Below are 20,298 nucleotides of genomic sequence, written 5' to 3'. Positions count from 1 at the left end.
TGGTGTCACAACTGAAGTCGTACACGTAAATGCTTTTGTGACATGCACGACTGTTGTTTCTCACCGGTATGGGGTAAAAAGTAATATTGACAACTTGGTAAAAAAAAAAAAAAAAAAAAAAAGTCATGAAAACAAAAATCTCATGTGACACTGTCATGATTCGTAGATACCCAGATAAATATAATTCACATTTTCATTCACTGTTCACTGACTTTAATTGGTTTATTGTTGTTAGTTTTGGATTTTCGCCCAATTCTGTTTTAATGATTCACACCTTGAGAAATATCCTGTGACATTTCCGTTTTATTCAGTCGATATTCCTGTTTTTAAGTTGCACACACAAGTTTTTTGCTATTCCCTCATGCTTTTGTGCCCCAGCTTCCGATATAAGCTTATCGTTTACGTAGGCCATTGTTTTCAAAATGAGAGTTGTTATTGGAACCGTACTGCTTCGGCTGACTGCCACAAACTGTGCTTGCTTGGTCTGTTGCTTACTTGTGTGCAATTCACTGGTTTGTCTTTGGTTTTGATAATCGTGTGCTGTTTTTGACTGGCTGATCTCACGGATATATTTTTGTGCCCATCACTGCAAATGTTGGTTAAGACTATATCATTTCCATTTCGTTAATTGTAGAAGACTGTGTGCATTTTCAAGGTAAATTATTTTTAGTTTTCAAGCGAGAAGTGCGGGCCATAATTCTTTAGGAGATGGACCGTGTTACCTTATGATGATAGTCAAGTATAAGCAAGGATATAGAAGTGAATGAATGGCTGTTGGAACATAACTGGGACTGAGGTTTTTATGTTCTGAAATTCTTTTAGTAAATATACCGCGTTCTAGACTTTGCATTATGGAAAGTGCTTTATTACATTGCCACATTTCCTTGAGTGTTGTGTATTGCAGGTCAAAATAAATGTTCAGGCCTTTCCTTAGCCCAATTAACTAACTTTCGAAACATGCTGTCAGTTGAAAAGGTGCAGGAGCTGAGGTTCAAACTGCGAGTCAAATACAGCTTGAATTCAGTGTAGCGGTCATTGTATAAACACCGGTAAATTCCAGAGGAAATGTCATGTCCTGTTTCAGCTGTAAGTTTTGTCTAAGAGTTCATTCACATTCTTGAAAATGTTTAATATCCTTGCCGCTTTGTTCCATTGTTCCTTTAGCAGTAAGAGGTATTTCTAGGTGTAAAATGGATTGTATTCTCTTAGTTGCTGCAGTAATTTTATGAAATTCTAGGTATGTCTTAAAATGCAGTAATTGTATGTAATTCTAGGTATGTCTTAAAATGCTATTATTGTGGCCCAGCGTTTAACTTTGTTTATATATTAACATACACCTTTGTCACTGTACAACACTAGCTGCTTGTATCAGTTTGGAAAATAGAAATCACTTTGATGCGACAGTCATACGGAATTCTTTCTGTTTTAGGGCATATAGTTCTACTAGGTTTAAATTAATCTAGTTTAGGGTTTGTTTCTATTTAATTTAAGAAAATTGTCATATGTTAACGTTTTATTTTTTATAGTAATTTAACTGTAAAATCTTCTCTCATGGCATATTAAGTTTTTTTCTCATTGAAATAAAAGTATAGATTGACATAAGTTACAGCAAAGTTCCATTGTTAAAGCTTGAGAGGTACAGTCGATTGATAGGACTTCTCGAGTTACAGTCGCGCTGAGATTACTGTTATGTTGCGTTTCCCAATAACAGTAGGCTACCTGTAGAGACTAGTTGAAACACTTACAAAGAGATGCAGTTGGCAGTTTCATGACAATGACCTGGGTAGTATAGTAATCGATTTGTAATTGGCGTCAAGCTGAATAGTTTTTGCCTGTAGATAGAGACTCCAAGACTTCAAACTATAGGCACTTTCTTCTGTACATTAAAAAGGATCAGACTGTAAATATTTGAGAACATGCAGTACCGTAGCCCCTTAATGAGAGGGACCAACGTCTGGAAAAACAAAATAACAAAAAAAAAAAAAGTAGGATGTCGGCAACCTTTTCCAATGTTGACACCAGCTGGGCTGCAGTAGGATATGCTTGAATGTAAATATGACCAACAGTTTTCCTCTTCCAGTTTCGATTCCCAGTTCCCGTTTTATTCTCATTCCATTAGTGTTCTGCATATTCAGTCAGTCCTGTTTCTTTTCCTCTGCCTGTTTTGAGAACTACTGCTTACTGTTAGCCGCCTTCTCGTTTTTAGCTAGTGAGAGATGTATATTCCCATATGATTTTAGTAGACGAGATTGTCTTATATATTTACATATTTCTTTTAGGTTCTCGTTCATTCTTTTTTTTTTTTTTTTTTTTTTTTTGCTCGTGGTATTCCATGCCCTTAAGCCTTTGCGAGAGCAAGGGTCTGTTTATTTTAGCATGTCCGGAACTTTGCTGATAAGCAAGTTTATTAACTTTTGAAGTTCCTATGCTTCAGTATAAGTTATATATATATATATATATATATATATATATATATATATATATATATATATATATATATTGTATACTTATATATACATATATAATATATGTACGTATATGCATGTATATATGTATATATATATATGTATATATAAATATATATACATCCTGTGTATATATGTATATGCATATAAATATATATATATATATATATATATATATATATATATATATATATATATAGGTTAAAAGTAAGACACCTTATACTTCCAAGGCAACATTGCTACAGGCTGAGTGAATTTTGGTTTTTATTATTATTATTATTATTATTATTATTATTATTATTATTATTATTATTATTATTATTAAACTGATACTGTCCGTCAGCCTTGTTCGTTCAAACCACTTGTGTGTAGTGTGTGTTGTTCCACTTAATGTGTAATTAAGACAGTAATTAGTTGAAGTAATTATTTCTTCACAGTAAAACACACGCCTTAAACATGATTGGTACCTGATCACAGATTGTGTGTCTTGAGTTACAAGACAATGGAGTGATAATGTAAGATTGTAGTGTAACGTGCATAGTGACGATAAATTCTTGAATAACTCATAATTCAAAATTTGTAACCTGTTGGATTTTTTCATGTGATTCTCTCTCTCTCTCTCTCTCTCTCTCTCTCTCTCTCTCTCTCTCTTCTCCTCTCTCTCTTTATTTTTGTGTATATTTAATTAATTTATTAATTTTAAATTCTCTCTCTCTCTGTTCATCTTTATTGTATATTTAATTAATTTATTAATTTTAAATTCTCTTGTCTCATCTTCATCTTTGTTCTCTTGTATCTTTTTGTATTTAATTTTAATTGTGTTTTAATTTTAAATTTCTCTCTCTCTCTCTCTCTCTCTCTTGTCTCTCTCTTCTCTCTCTCTCCTACTCTCTCTCTCTTAATTCTCTCTCTGTTTTACGGACCTTTTTGCATTGTAATTAGAACTATCATTTTATTGACAATATCACTTGTTTTTTGGGCAGTATTTTTCATACACATCATTGTATTCTCCTGAACTGGCCATAATCCTTCATTTATAATTTCCGAAAAATAACAACGACAGCATTTATTCCTTTACCCAAGAAAGACTGGTAATTAACCTTTAATGGCACGTTGTAATTGCTGTAATTGTCTGCTGTGTAAGTGTAGTTGCGAATGTGACATGGTTTATTGTTTAGTTATGTTTTAGTAAACTTTTTTCAAGCCATTCTTACTATTAGAGTGTCTAGCATCCGTCTGTCATAGTTACGATCCGTTGCCGCTTGCGCTATACTGCTAAGGTTTGTTTCAAGTTCCAGTAACCCCCTTTTTCTTTTACAATAAGGCAAACTCTCATACCATTTATTTCTCTGCTGAATATGGATCGCATTTGTCACTTATCCTCATTGGTAAGCTGTCTTCATAAGTAGATTGCAGTGACGCAGTGTCTTTTTTTTTATTATTTTTTGTTTTAGAATTCCTTTTCAGTTTTCTGACTACTGAGATGGCTTTGTCTGTCCGTCCGCCCTTTATTCTCTCGCACTTTTCTGTCCCGCCTCAGATTCAAAACTATGAGGCTAGGGCTGCAAGTTGGTGTATTGATCATCCACTCTCCAGTCAAAACATAAATTCAATTTTCCTCTAGCTTCAGTAGTTTTTATTTTATTTAAGGTTAAATTAGCTATAATCGTGCTTCTGGCAACGATAAAGGATAGGCCACCACCGGGGCAGTAGTAAAGATTCATGGGGCGCGGCTCGTACAGCATTATATACCGAGACCACCTAAAGATAGATCTATTTTCGGTGGCCCTGACTATACGCTGTAGTGGCTGTACAGAAAACAAAATTGCGCCGAAAAAACTTCGGCGCATTTTTTACTTGTTATGCTTTTGATAATGCTTTGTTCATAATTTCTCTTAGGAGTATTATTCCTGTTGCACTGATTAATTTATTATGAGCTGAAGCCACTTGGAAAGTTCAAAATGAAACGACAGTGTGCCAAGTACTTTCGTGTATTGTAACGCATCTTCGGGGTACAAAGTCGTTTCATTTTGGACTTTCCAGGTGGCTTCAGCTAAAAAACAAAATCACGCGCTTACTTTTGTGATTTCTTTGCCATTAATGTATATGTTTTCTTTATCAAGAGATATTGTCATATATTTGTGGTATATGTTTATGACGCCTGTAGGTAATTTCCCCGCAAACATCTCTGCCTCAAACATTTAAGCAGCAAACTTTTTATTTGTTTTTTTACCGCAAACGTTTTTGTGGCGTAACTGATTGGTCACATCCCACTAATGCTTTACATGTTACTGAAGTGAGCCTTTAAGTGGTAATACAGTTGGAACTTCAGAGGTTCAAGCGAAAATGCAATGTATTACTACCCTAGTACTATTCTTGGATTTTAATATATTTTTGCCTGTTTATCTATTTATTAATTCATTTTTTCTTTTTTAATAAGTGGGATTTTTTATTTCTGCATTTCCCATTACTTCCTCTTACTTCTTCCTAATGAACACCATATTCTTAGGAAGCTTGAATTTCAAGTCAGTGGCCCCTGCATGTGGTGGGCTTGTTCCATACGAATAGGTTTCATCTTCTGTATAATAATAATAATAATAATAATAATAATAATAATAATAATAATAATAATAATGATAACGCCTGAGTGACATAGTGGACAGTGTCAGTTAAATAAATAAGCAGAGGACTGTACACCATATCAGTCTGCAAATCCTTTGGTGAGGAGTCGTCCCTCCCATGATGGAGGTTGGCCCAGGTGAAGGTTTATTATTCTGGAGGGGAAACGGGCCCAACTTCCTAGTTCTAGAATAGATATTATGGATCTTTCCTAGATAGTGACCCCTTAGGGTTTTAACCCGGTATGCATCCACCTTTGCGGCGTGTTTAGCACAAACCCGGTGGGGATGACCGTAAAAACATAAACAAAAGACTGTAAATATCATAAAGACAATGACATCCAAGAAATATTAGTCCTAGATAATGACCCCCGAACTTTGTTGGGGGTCACTATCTAGGAAAGATTCGATATTATTATATTACTACCCGCATTTTCTAAGATTAACGGTCAAGATTTCGATGCTGACTTTTGTGACGTCATGATATTATTTAATTTATCTCAGTCTCAGTTTTTTTTTTTTTTTTGCACCTGTAGATGTACTAGTTGTGGACGATTAGTCAGTTAGACAGGTTATTTTAGCTGTTTACGACTGCAGGTTAAATTATTTTGACCCTGCAGGGAGTGTTTAGTTAAGACAGGTGATTTAGCCTCTTCACGCCTGTAAATTCAGTTTAGGTAGGTCGTTTTGGGGTTTTCACACCTGCAGGCTGAGTATTATTAGTCTAATCGATTAATGTGAACACGCACTTGGAGGGCTGAGTTCCCCGTAGGGGGCGTGTATAGGGCTGTCAGTGCACTTCATGCGGTGCACTGTAGGCGTTACTTATGGTTCTTTGCAGCGTCCCTTCGGCCCCTAGCTGCAACCCCTTTCATTCCTTATACTTGTACCTCCGTTAATATTCGCTTTCTTTTGTCTTAGAGCTCTCTCCCAACAATTGTTTCATTGTGGAAGGTCGAGGTTTTCCTCCTGTTACACCTTTCAACCTTTATACTCTCAATTTTCCTTTCAGCGCTGAATGACCTCATAGGTCCCAGGCTTGACCTTTGGCCAAAAACTCTCTATTTCATTCCATTCACCGTTTGTGCGCACGTAGCTCAGAAAATGTTTCCGTATCAAGTGAGTGTTCATTGGAGTCAGGTATTGTGGTATTCATTTTATGTTTTCGTTTTGTGAACCAGATAGGCCTATAGATATTGAATCTTTTTTTTTTTTTTTAAAGGTCAGGCGTTAAAGGAATGGCCTTCTTGCTGTGAGTGTCAGGAGGAAGTGTTCTTGTTTACAGAAGATGTTATTGCGTTGGTTTTGTTGTCAGTGTTATGGTTTTCAATGATATGAAAACATGATGCCTTCATGCGCGCTCAAACATACACACACACATATATACTGTATATATATATGTATATATATTATATATGTATATGTTATTATGTATATATTATACATATGTATATATGTATATATATAAATGTATATGTGTATATATATATATATATATATATATATATATATATATATATATATATGAATATTTGTGCCGTTTTCCCTTGGTAGGGAGTAGCGCCGGAAAGCTTAAGTACGGCCATTCTCAGCGAGCTTCTGGGATGAGGTTGCTAGCCGTATGCTTTTTTTAATTTTATGGCTCCACGGCTGAGTGGTGTAGTGCTTGACTTCCGTTTGCAAACTGCATTCCGCTTACCATTCCACCCAGCTGTAAATGTGTACCAGTGGGTAATGAGTCAAGAATAAGGCCATGGGGCTAGCAACCTCATCTCCAAAACTTTGCTGAGAAAGCTGAAGGCTTTACCCTTCTGGCGCAACCTCTTCTGAAACGGAAAAGACACAGGGTAATATATACTGTATATAAAGTATATATATACACGTATATACATATATATAATGGTTATATATACATATATACATATACATATACATACATATATATATATATACATATATATATATATATATATATATATATATATATATATATATATATATATATATATATATATATATATATATATATATATATATATATATATATATATATATATATATATATATATGAAGGTCAATCTTGACAGAGGATCACCTGAAGATCCTGTCTAAGTAATTTGAAAGTATTAGCTCAAAGCATTACAGTAATGGGTGAGGTCGCGTTTCTCTCTCTCTCTCTCTCTCTCTCTCTCTCTCTCTCTCTCTCTCTCTCTCTCCACCCAGAATTTCTTATTTCGCGTTTTTCTTTCTTTCGTCTCCTCTATGGAAAAGCATCGATATCAGATCAATTCTTCGTTTAACTTGAAAGATTTGAAGATTATTAGTGTATTATTTATTTATCTTATTTATTTATGTATGTATTTGTATATTTATGTGTATTTATTTATGTATTTATTTATTTATTTATCTTATTCTGAATGGACAAAACAATGGTTCCTCACTAATGAAAACGCATAAAAGGCCTGTCTGTACACTCTCGAAAATACGGCGCGCAATCACGAAGCAAGAGCTCGTGCTCGCGCGCACTTCGGGCCTTTGAAGTTGCCTTCCCTTTAAGCGGGACGTCATCTACTTTTGGAACAACGGCCTGGGCGCCCCAGATCCAGAATGGGATTGATACTACTCCCACATGCAGTCGTGCCCTTTACGTTTGGCACGCCCACTACTCCCCTCTCCCCCTTCCTCCACCTTTCCTCCCTCTCCTCCTCCCCTCCCTCCTCCCTTTCCTCCCTCCCCCCTCCTCCTCCCATAATCTCTCCCTCCTCTCTCTCTCTCTCTCTCTCTCTCTCTCTCTCTCTGGCTCCATTTTCAGATTTCTACCTTCTTCCTCTTGTAATTTGTTTTCAGCCTCCCTCTTGTCACTCACTCTTTTCTCCTCCTCCTCCTCCTCCTCCTCCTCCTCCTCCTCCTCCCTTCCCAACAGGTGACCTTTTAGCCGAGGGCCTACCTACCTACCTGCCTACCTACCTGCCTGCCTACCCACCTGCTTGCCTGCTTGCTTGCTTGCCTGCGGTGGCAAGGCAGTGCTTGATTATCTTCCACAGGCACGGCGAAGGGGAAGTCGGAGGTCGAGTTATGGCTCATCTCTCCTCTCTTCACCGCCATCTTTTCCCGGCTCGAATTTACCGTGTGTACGTGAATTATGCTTCTTCACCCTGAGGGCCATTATGTTGCGTTGACATCTCTTTTGAAAGATACGAAAGTGCGCTTCGATCAGTGTTCTTTTGAAGGTTTTCGTTTCGACTCGTGTATCAGGGGCCGTGGGAACTTAAAGATATGATGATTTGTTAAGTTGTTTATTTGTTTGTTTATATTCATTCATTCATTCATTCATTCGTTTTTATTGTAGTTTAGGAATATCCCAGGATTGTTGTTGACGCGAACCATATTCTCTACAGTTTTCATACGTTGAAGTCGCTCTTTCATTTTCCTCGAAGCACGTTTTTTAAGTAACATGAAAAGGCTAAGTTTATGAATATTTGTTTGTTTATTCATTCATTCATTCATTTTTATTCATATTGACGCATGTTGCGGGATCATTGGATTATTGTGTACGCCAGCCATATTCCTTTCAGTTGTCATACGTTGCAATAACTCTTTCTCTTTCTTTGAACACGTTTCTCAATTTACATTAAAAGGCTACGTTTTAGGTATATTCGTTTGTCTATTTATTCATTCATTCATTTATTCATTCATGTTTATTCTTATTTAGGCATGTCCTGGGATCATATTCCTTTCAGTTTTAATACGTTGCAGTGACATTCATTTTTCTTGAACACGTTTCTTAATTAACATAAAAAGACTGTGTTTTTTATGTGATTTTGTTTATTTATCTATTCATTCATGTTGATTCTTTTTAAGGCATATCCCGCATTTTCCCCGAGATGTAACCGAGTACCGGGACTTTTCCCTGAAAAAAAGTTAGACGCTAGATCTTAAAAACTAACCGTAGAATTTTCTTGAAAATTCTTGAAAATAATCTCATTATGTTTCCCACACCCAAGTTACCCAGAAGGTAGAAATCTAACCTAACCAACCTAACCTAACCAAACCTAACCTAACCTAACCTAACCTAACCAAACCAAACCTAACCTAACTTAACCTAACCAAACCTAACCTAACCTAACCTAGGGTCATGGCCAAAAAACCGGGGCTGGTGCAATACTAGCATACATCTCGGTATCCTTGAGTTGTTCTTTACGCCATCCATATGCCTTCCAGTTCTCATACGTTGAAATGACTCTCTCGTTTCTTGACTGCCGTTAGTGTGAGCTATATTTTATGCGTATTTCGTAAGGGCTGTATTTTGTGTAGATTGTCTGTAGCTTCGGTTGTTCCCCTTTCAGGGAATTTTGATTAGGGCAGCGCTTTGTTTCTGTGCGTTTGTTGCTTTGTCTTGTCCTTTGAGATCGGATTGTGATTTTTGTCTTGTTAGTTTATTAAATAACTTCGCCTTTCATTCATTTGTTAATATACGTTAGAATCCTCTCATAATAATAATAATAATAATAATAATAATAATAATAATAATAATAATAATAATAATAATAATAATAATAATAATAATAAAGGCTCTGGCGGAGCGAGCGTCCTACCGCAGCCCCTTGATGACGGGAGAAATAATAATAATAATAATAATGAATTTTGATCTGTGGTTCATAAATTGTAATGTAATTGTAGTTTCCGGTCCTCCGTGTTTTCATATTCCCTCCCGTTTTCAATATCTGGAAAATTTTCGTGACTTTTGTAAGCTCTTTTTAATATAGCTGTTTTTCCAATAATATATTCACTAAACTCCAGAGAAAGTCTGATGAACGGAGATATCCCAATACGTATAGGACCATTCCCTATTGCCCCCGTAGAGGCGGGGTGGGCGTAGAGCCGTCAGTGCACCTCATGCAGCGCACTGTAGGCATTACTTAAGGTTCTTTGCAGCGTCCCTTCGGCCCCTAGCTGCAACCCCTTTCATTCCTTTGACTGTACCTCCGTTCATATTCACTTGTTCCATCTGACTTTCCACCCTCTCCTAACAATTATTCGTAGTGCAGCTGCTTTGAGGTTTTCGTCCTGTTACACCTGTCAAACCTTTCTACCTCAATTTTCCTTTCGGCACTCAGTGACCTCGTAGGTCCCAGCGCTTGGCCTTTGGCCTAAATTCTATATTCCGTTCCGTTCCTCATTGCTCTGTCAAGACGTTTTCGTGATTTCCATGATTGTTAAGTATCCATTGATTATTACTTTTATTATATACATCTATGATAAGGAAAGAATTTTGATGGTAGATGAATTTAGAGCACTTTCAGGCAAGAAGTCAGTGATTTTGAAGTATCCAGTAATAATTTCTTTTATTTATATTTACGACAAGGAAAGAAGTATGATGACATGAATTTAGAGCACTTTCAAGGAAGAAGTCAGTGATTTTGAAGTATCCAGTAATAATTTCTTTTATTTATATTTACGACAAGGAAAAAAGTAGATGACGAATAAATTATTGGAGCACTTTCAAGCAAGAAGCCAGTGATTTTGAAATATCCAGTAATATTTTTTTTTACTATTTTATATTTATGACAAGGAAAAAAGTTTGATGACAGATGAATTTATAGCGCTTTCAAGCAAGAAGTCAGTGATTTTGAAGTATCCATTAATAATTTTTTTTTTTTTATTTACGAGTATATTTACAACAACGAAAAATGTAGATGACAAATGAATTATTAAAGCACTTTCAAGCAAGAGGTCAAAGCTTCAACATAATTTAGAGTTATTTCTCTGTTGGTTTTCGTAACTCATTGCGATACGAGCGCGGTCCATTGCCGCTTACCACGAGGTGTCAAGATCCGTTGCAAGGCTTCAGTAACGATTTGGTATTTTGAAAGGTAGGGCCGCAAACCCATACGCTCAACCCTCTTCTTTCATCCGGTAAAGGAAAACTCATACTTAAACTGTTTACAACTTTTATTATTATTATTATTATTATTATTATTATTATTATTATTATTATTATTATTATTATTATTATTATTATTATTCAGAAAACGAAACCTTTTCTTATGGAACAAGCCCACCAAAGGGGCCATTGACTTGAAATTGAACCTTCCAAAGAATATGGTGTTCATTAGGAAGAAGTAAGAGGAAGTAAAGGGAACTACAGAATGAAGAGATCCCACTTATTAAAACAGAAGAAATAAATTATTAAATAGACAAAAATGTAAAATGCAAGGAGAATAGTTTTAGGGCAGTCATGCACTGCATCTTCGCTTGAACTTCTGAAGTTCCAATTGCGCGACATCCTCTGAAGGGAGGCTGTTCCACAGTCCCACGGTGTGAGGAATAAAAGACCTCTGGAACGCGCCAATGTTTGTCATTCTTGGAGAGGAAAGCAGTCACAAACTTCGGTAGTTTCATCTCGGACGAAAAGGCCTACACTATATCAGCAACTGATATAGTATGTTCGTCCAAAATAGAACTACCAAATTTTTTACTGCTTTCCTTTCCATGAACCACAGACATCGGCAAGTTACTGGTAGAACGCAGGAACCCTGAAAAAACAATGATCAGAAAGATAGAGAGACCTTTTTAAATTGAATGCGGCTGATGCCGCTATCACCTTCAACACTACAGGAATAAATATAGTCAGAAATTTTATATAAAAAAAAATGACGCATGATGTAAATCAGAGACTTGAGGGCCCAAATAATTAAGATGTATTTGTTTTTTTTTTTGTGAAATTCAAATATCTGAAAGTAAATTTAGGCCAGGGCGCCATCAATTGAACCACACAAATCATTAAAGAAGTTGGAATCTAAGTACCACTGTACCTAAGAGTTTTACCTGGGCAGGCTCACTGTTCAGGTTCCGACTACTTATGACGTGGTTCATTTGGTAGTGCTCCCTTGCCTTTCATATATATATATATATATATATATATATATATATATATATATATATATGTATATATATATATATATATATATATATATATATATATATATATATATATATATATATATATACATTTATATTTATGTATAATTATATATATAGTATATATTATATATATATATATATATATATATATATATATACATATTTATATATATATTATATATATATATATGTATATATGTATATATATATATATATATATATATATATATATATATATATATATATATATATATATATATATATATATATACCTCTATTTAACATAAATATAAATGACTTAATTTTAGTGTTGAATGAAAGCGGTCACTGTGTCCGGCTTCATAAAATGTACAGGTGGCTTTTTTTTTTTTTTGTCAGTCCAAATCCTTCGACCCATATATATCTGGGGATCTCAAATTACATTTCTCTCTCTCTCTCTCTCTCTCTCTCTCTCTCTCTCTCTCTCTCTCTCTCTCTCTCTTCTTTTTTGAATGGAGAATGGCCAGTTTTCTTCATATTCGATATTGTTTTCCCCTTTGCTTTCTGTCGTAATATTTACAAGCATTTTTTAGTCGGCTTCTGCCAGTTTTTTCCTCTTTTTTATCTTATTTTTTTTAACCTTGCTGCCTTTTGTCATCTCGTCTTTTTTTTCTACAATATTACTCATCTTTTTAATACTGTATTGATTGGCTTACTTAGTTATTTCAGTCATCTAGCTTTTTTTCAACAAGGCCAAGCGATAGCCTCCAACAGTGTGTAAAGAAATTCTAAATATGTAAAATATTTAAAACTAAAAAATTATATATTTAAAAAAAAATTGTCTGATGGATGATGATGGCCAAAAGAGTTTCGTTTTTTGTTTCCTTTTCTCTCTCTTTTCATCTCGCGCCTTCGGTGACGTCACATCGCCCCTCTCGATGACGTCACATCGCCCCTCGATGACGTCACACCGCCCCTCGATGACGTCACCAACACTCCCTCGCAGGGAGGACATGTCGGGGGATCGCAACTCTGGGGGAGGGGGATGCCGGTCCTCCGGAGTGATGGGAGGAGGGGGCAGCATCGGAGGAGGAGGTGCAGGAGGGAGCAGCGGGGGTGGAGGCGGCGGCGGCGGCGGCTCCGGAGGGCGGAGTGGCTCCGGCGGACGGAGCCAGAAGTCCACCAAGAGGGGCGGCTGGGAGGACGCCGGGGTGGAGTTCTACCGGGAGGCCTACCCGACTTCCGTCGACAACATCTACGACACCCGAATCACCACCCTCCTGCCCTCCAAGAGGTACAACGGTAAGGATGAACGCATTTTTTTTCTCATTGTCTTTATTATCTTGAATTGGTTCCTCTTTAATGAAGTAAGTACTCCCTGATCAGCATTTGTTTTATATTAAGTAATGACTTAATTATACCTATTAATGAGTACTCATTAATAAGTATAATTCACGCTTATTTTTAAATTAATTATTCTCTTGTAAAATTTGTGCACTCTGTAACGTGTAATGAAGTTTGCATTCCATTTCGAATATTGTTAAATGTATATTATATGAAGGGAGTAATTACTTGTGAGCAGTTATTTTTTTCTATTATTATGAACTTTACGGTGAGTACTCTGTTACTAACAATAGTCACATTTTCTATGAAGTGGTTACTATTGTAAATTGGTGTTCAGTGTTTATGTAGAACTTTTCATATTGGTTCCTTTTATTGGCCAAGAACTTCGTTGATCTCTCACATTGCGAGGGCTGTCAAATTTTGTAATATCCTGCATAAAATCGCTGGTCATAAGCACATATATATACCCCGCCAGTGCACCTCATGCAGTGCACTGTAGGTATTACTTAAGGATCTTTGCAGCGTCCCTTCGACCCCCCAGCTGTTCAAACCCTTTCATCCATTTTTACTGTACCTGCGTTCATATTCTTTCTTATATCTGTCTATCCACCCTCTCCTATCAATTGTTTCATAGTGCAACTGCGAGGTTTTCCTCCTGTTACACCTTGCAAACCTTTCAACTGTCAATTTCCCTTTCAGCGCTGAATGACCTCGTAGGTCCAAGCTCTTTGTCTTTGGCCTAAATTTTATCTTCCTATTCTGCAGACAGCATGTATACATTGCTTTTAGAATATCGTAGCTTTTAGACTTCCAAGGTTATTGACTCTGGACAAATATTTGGAGACGTATGATCTAAGGTCTGAGATAATATTCATGTGAGCATAGACAACCGAAAATAAAGGGGTAAATTATCATAAACATACCTGACAAGGTTTGGGATCATCTTGGGAGTATAAAAAACAGATAAGACGAGTTAATTAAGACATCCGGAGAAAAATGTTGTTCTCTTCTTGTGGGAGTTTACCTTCCCAGGCAGTTCATCTTTGATTCAGCAGCTGAAGTGTCAGTGACCTTTGTCCTGTTTATTCTCTGGAGACACTCCGTGTTGAGAAAACGGTTTCGTAAAAAAAGATGAAGGTTCAGTTATAAAAGAATAAGATCACTTTATATCACCTAATTTCTCAGGAGACGTGCAAGTGAAGTATGGTGCGCTATCATTTCTCTCTCTCTCTCTCTCTCTCTCTCTCTCTCTCTCTCTCTCTCTCTCTCTCTCTCTCTCTGCAAGTGTGGTTCCTGTCATTTTTTTTCTCTGTCTCTGTGGTTCTCTCTCTCTCTCTCTCTCTCTCTCTCTCTCTCTCTCTCTCTCTCTGTGGTTTTCTCTCTCTCTCTCTCTCTCTCTCTCTCTCTCTCCTCTCTCTCTCTCTCTCTCTCTCTCTCTGAAAGTGACTTGCTTTGACGTCCATAAAGCAGTGGCAGCTTTTAAGTTTCTCACTCGCGTTTACATTCACCTGCCTGGCGGGAAAATAAAAGAAACCCGACGAGAATTATTTGGCGTGGCTAATGCTGAACGCCGCCATGAATCTTTCTCTTCTCTCAATAGATGTCGCCCGTTTGAAAATATAGGGAGGTGTTCTTGGGAGGTATGAGGAAATGCTGCCTTGGTCTGCTTGCACTAGCGGATCCAGGAGAGGGGTGGTGGGCACGTGGGCACGTGGGCCCCCCCATGAAAAATAATGGTACAATAATAATATTGAGGATTTGGATAATGACATAAATGAGGAATATGAAAATGGGAAAAAATAAATATATATATTTATATATTATATATATATAAATATATTTATATATATATTATATATAAATATATTTATATATATGTATATATATATATATATATATATATATATATATATATATATATATATATATACTGTGAGTGTTTGTATGTATAATATGAAAATTTGTGTCCCCCCCCCCCGTGAAGTTTTTCTGGATCCGCTAGTGTCTGCTTGTAGGCGATGTTCGCGGTGGGGACACGTGGCTTGTGGCTTCGTCTAAAAGAAGAGTTTTTTGAAAATCGTTCCACCCGATTCCGTCATGTTTTTAATGGTTACTGTTGCATACTGAATGTTCTTGACACGAATGCAAAGCCCCCTTTTTTTGTAGTGTAGTTACTCTTTTGTTTCGTAATGTTTCCGTCGGTTTGGTTATATCTTACAGACATTTATTGTGTGAATGGCCGAAGAAGGCTATAATTAGCAGCGAACATCAAGTTTTGGAAATACATCGATCTGTGGAAACTTTGTCAGAAACTTCTACATTTGAAATTATTCAAATGATAAAGTTTTTTGTAAAATTGTAGTTTAATTGACAAAATCTAAATAAAAAATATAAATAAAAACAAATCCTTCGGTCCAGCCCCGTGAGAGCTGGTAATCAGCTCAGTGGTCTGGTAAAACTACTTGAATGATAATAATAATAATAATAATAATAATAATAATAATAATAATAATAATAATAATAATAATAATAATAATATAGAAAGATCTTTACTTTGACGTCACGAGGTAAATAATAAACTTAATGCAATAAAAATTAGAGTTGGTTTCAACCTCATGTTTGCGCGATTTTTCCTACTGAACTTTTATGAAAGATATAGACGGTTAATTAAACATAATGTAAGTATCATGATCCTTCAAGAAATATAATGTACGTAAGATTGCGCATATGAACTTTTAAATCGCTTATCATCGTGGTTATCTGATATGCACAAAAAATACATAAGCCTTATTTTAAAAAAAAAATTATTTTGATTTTACTGCCACCACCAGCACTTACTCTGCATACTCGTGGAATTTACAAAACTTATTTTGTAAATAATAATAATAATAATAATAATAATAATAATAATAATAATAATAAAATAATAATAATAATAATAATAATAATAATAATTTGTAAACAACTTTCAGTTACTTGTAGATCAAGAGGGAAATTTTATGTACAAATTTCCCTCCTGATATTCAAGTAACTGAAGTTGTTTACAGAATTATTATTATTATTATTATTATTATTATTATTATTATTATTATTATTATTATTATTATTATTATTATTATTATTTAATGAGTTTTGAAATGGAGAAACAAATCCACAGTTATGTATGTGTACATGTATTTAAAGATAAAGCTCTCTGTACAGATTTATCTTTAAAAACATATATGTACATGACTGTGGATTTCTCCATTATTATTATTATTATTATTATTATTATTATTATTATTATTATTATTATTATTATTATTATTATTATTCCATATAATATGCCGTAGAAACTTACCCATACCCATTATATTTACCAGAGCGATGCACGATTCCTGTATAGCGTTGACATGGTCATAAAAATCACGTCTCATCATTTTTCCCCAGCATGTCTCGTCATGTCTCATCCGGCATAATGAGGTGATCAGCTTACGTGACCTATTTCCTCCTCCCCCCCCCTCATCTCTTCTCCCAAACAGGGGATATCGACCTTAATTGCGGTCGGTATCAAAGGCGTTTTTCCCCTGAAGGGACGACTTCTTCTTGCACACTGCGGAGAGACGATTTCCGATCTTACGAGAAGCGTGAGTAAGGATGAAATTCCCTTGGTCTCTTTCTTGACAGACAACTGGGATAGGTAATAACTCCGTTGCGATCGATTTGTATGCGGAGGAGGAGGAGGAGGAGGAGGAGGAGGAGGAGGAGGAGGAGGAGGAGGAAGGTGACCGAGATAAATTTCATGGCACATGTAGGGATAGATACTTGTTTTATCCAAGGTAAAGAGAGGTTTCATTACCTTGGTTTTATCATTATTAAGAGTCACTCGGTGAGGGTTCTTTTTCTCTTGTTTAGGAATTTGCACAATAGATTTCTGTAACAACTACACATATATAATATATATATATATATATATATATATATATATATATATATATATATATATATACTGCTATATACACTGTATATGTATGTACATAAACTACTGTGTATATATGCCTGTTGGAGTTATATTGTATATATATTCCTATTGAAGTCAGTGGCATTGTTGGCTGAGACTGTCTTTTCATTTAGACTTTGAATCAGTCTCGTCGACTATAACAAGTAAGTGGAAAGAAACGTGAATAATTTTTCCGTATTCCTGAGAAGCTTGCCTGAAGAGAAAAATAAGTACAGACTGATTCAAAGTCCAAATAAAAAAATTAGCCTCTGCAAATAATGCCATTTTCTTCAAAAGGAATTGCATAAGAGAAAATGTGCCCAAATAACATTTATATATAAATTATATATATATATACCTATATATATATATATATATATATATATATATATATATAAATATACATAATATATATATATATATATATATATATATATATATATATATATATATATATATATATCTATATATATATATATATATAACCAGTCACTTGTATACACGCATGGGTTGCATATATACTCGTATGTATAAGTGAATGGTACAGCCTTGGAAGAGAATCGACACACATTTGTAATAAAATAAAAGCTGAACAAATTGGCCCCAACATCATTACCTTAACCGCACCACACCTAAGAGAATTTCATACGCAATGTTCGTTTCAAGAAATTAGTTCATGGAGAAGGCAGCCTTGGTCATTCAGAGTAAGTACTGGAGGTGGGAGTTAAATCAAAATAACTTTGTAAATTCCACGAATATTTTCCCCGGTAAATGTTTCACTGTTATATATACGAATTTCGATTTGGTTTAATACTCCCCGTAGGGGGTTAGTGCCGTCAGTGCACCTCACGGGGTGCACTGTAGGCATTGCCAGAGGTTATTTGCAGCGTCCCTTCGGCCCTTAGCTGCAACCCCTTTCATTCTTTTTACTCTACCTCCATTCATGTTCTCTTTCTTCTTTCTTACTGTTCCCCCTCCCGTAACAGTTGTTTCATGGTGCGACTGCGAGGTTTTCCTCCTGTTACACCTTTCAAACCTTTTTACTCTCAATTTCCCTTTCAGCTCTGAATGACCGCATAGGCCCCAGCGCTTGGCCTTTGGACTAAACTTTGTATTCCATTCCATTCCTTGATTTAATACTTGCTTGTAGCAGCGCCCATGAAAACGAAGGCAGCATAAACAACTATAATTGTCTGAATATCTCTGTTATTGTTTTTATATTGCCGTTGTTAATAATAATGGTAATCGCATCATGTCTCCCCCTCCCCTCACCCACACATCCTACCCCCATGTGGGCCCGGATTATTTTGGTCAAGGTTAGAGAATGATTTTGAAAATGATTCGATCAAGGTTGCGCGTTATTTTTAGATCGTTTATTCACATCGTTATTTTTACAGTTATTTGTTGGATTATCGTAGCTGCCACGATATTTTTGTTGTTTAGTATTATTATTATTTTTTTTTTTATTTATTTATTTATTTTTTTTTGTATATCACAGTCATCATATTCGACTGGGCGGTTTTTACTGTGTGGGGTTCCGGGTTGCATCCTGCCTCCTTAGGAGTCCATCACTTTTCTACACTATGTGCGCTGTTTCTAGCAGCACACTTCTTATGAGTCCTGGAGCTACTTGCATCTACTTTTTCCAGAATTCCTTTCAGTGATCTTGGGATCGTGCTAGTGTTCCGATGATGATGATGATGATGATGATGATGATGATGATGATGATTATTATTATTATTATTATTATTATTATTATTATTATTATTATTATTATTATTTTATATTACATTAAGAAGTAATGGGATGCATAGAAAAATATTAATTAAATAAAAGGCGACCTACAGAACGAAATTTTTCGACCTAACCCTTGATAATGAACATGAAAATTACAGTGAACTTTAAAAAGGTGAAGCATAAAATAACAAGAAAATAAAATGGACGATTAAATTTGCTTCATTTCAGATTCTAAAATATTTTCATCCTTTTCTTAATCTGACGATATTTTATTTTCCATTTGTAAGTTATGTCCCGTTTTTTGTTTTGATTTTCTTGTCCTGATTTCATATTAGAACTTTGAGGATACGGTCCAATGAATATGATACGGATTGCGTTAGGAACAAGAGTCCGTGCTGATTTGACAGCTGAGCATATTACTACATATAGAAAATATAATGATATTGAATTGAATCCCATTAACCGCTGGTATTCGATATCTCCCAGAATGTAGCGTTATTTACCTTTCCTAGTATTTCTTGAAGTACTTAATTTTAATCTTTTCTTGACACTTAAGTGAAAGCAGACACGCTTTGAGCGAGACCCTACAACCCTACAGTGTGTCACGCAAGGCGCACTGTAGATGGCATTGAAGTTCTTTATAGCGTCTCTTCCTAGGCCGTGGCTGGTGTACTTACTGCCTTTTTACTCTTTCATTCGTTGTATACTTCAAGGTCTCTTCCCACTTAGCTGTCCAACTTCTTCAACTTTGTCTTTACTCTAGTGTGACTGAATAGTCTCGTTAATTCAATAATAATAATAATAATAATAATAATAATATTATTATTATTATTATTATTATTAATGGTTTTATAGTAAATGGTGTTACTATGTAAAAGATAAAAATTACTATACAATTGTGGATTTTTATTACGCAATTACTTTTCACGAAATTGAGAATTTCTTAGCAATAATAATAATAATGAATTATAGAACGAAGATTCCCAAAGTCTACTCCAGTAATAATAATAATAATAATAATAATAATAATAATAATAATAATAATAATAATAATAATAATAATCGCCATCGCTAAAACTATATTACGAACAGTATCATGATGATTATCGCCACAATTATGATTTGTTTTCCAGCTAAGTGAATTCGTAATACGGATTAAAATGGGGCGTTGGTAATTGCTGTAATCATTTCATACGTAGTAATAATTTTTTTTTCAAACTAGATTGTGGTCTATATAGCTTCAGTTCTTATA

The 20,298-nt window shown here is 35.2% G+C and overlaps 1 protein-coding gene across 1 annotated transcript in view; it reads left to right on the top strand.

Annotated features, from left to right (window-relative positions):
• The window catches only part of LOC136836370 (transmembrane channel-like protein 7), a 101,097-nt gene that overhangs the window by 7,042 nt on the left and 73,757 nt on the right, over window positions 1–20,298 (top strand). Inside the window, exon 2 of the mRNA XM_067100562.1 lies at window positions 12,993–13,288. Within this exon, the coding sequence (XP_066956663.1) occupies window positions 13,000–13,288 (289 nt within the window). The 5' untranslated portion in view covers window positions 12,993–12,999. The remainder of the gene's footprint in view (window positions 1–12,992; window positions 13,289–20,298) is intronic.

Source organism: Macrobrachium rosenbergii, chromosome 56 (genome assembly GCF_040412425.1).
Source record: "Macrobrachium rosenbergii isolate ZJJX-2024 chromosome 56, ASM4041242v1, whole genome shotgun sequence".
Lineage (NCBI taxonomy): Eukaryota > Metazoa > Arthropoda > Malacostraca > Decapoda > Palaemonidae > Macrobrachium > Macrobrachium rosenbergii.
Note: the sequence above shows the minus strand (reverse complement) of the source record. Positions and strands in the feature narration are given on the sequence as shown.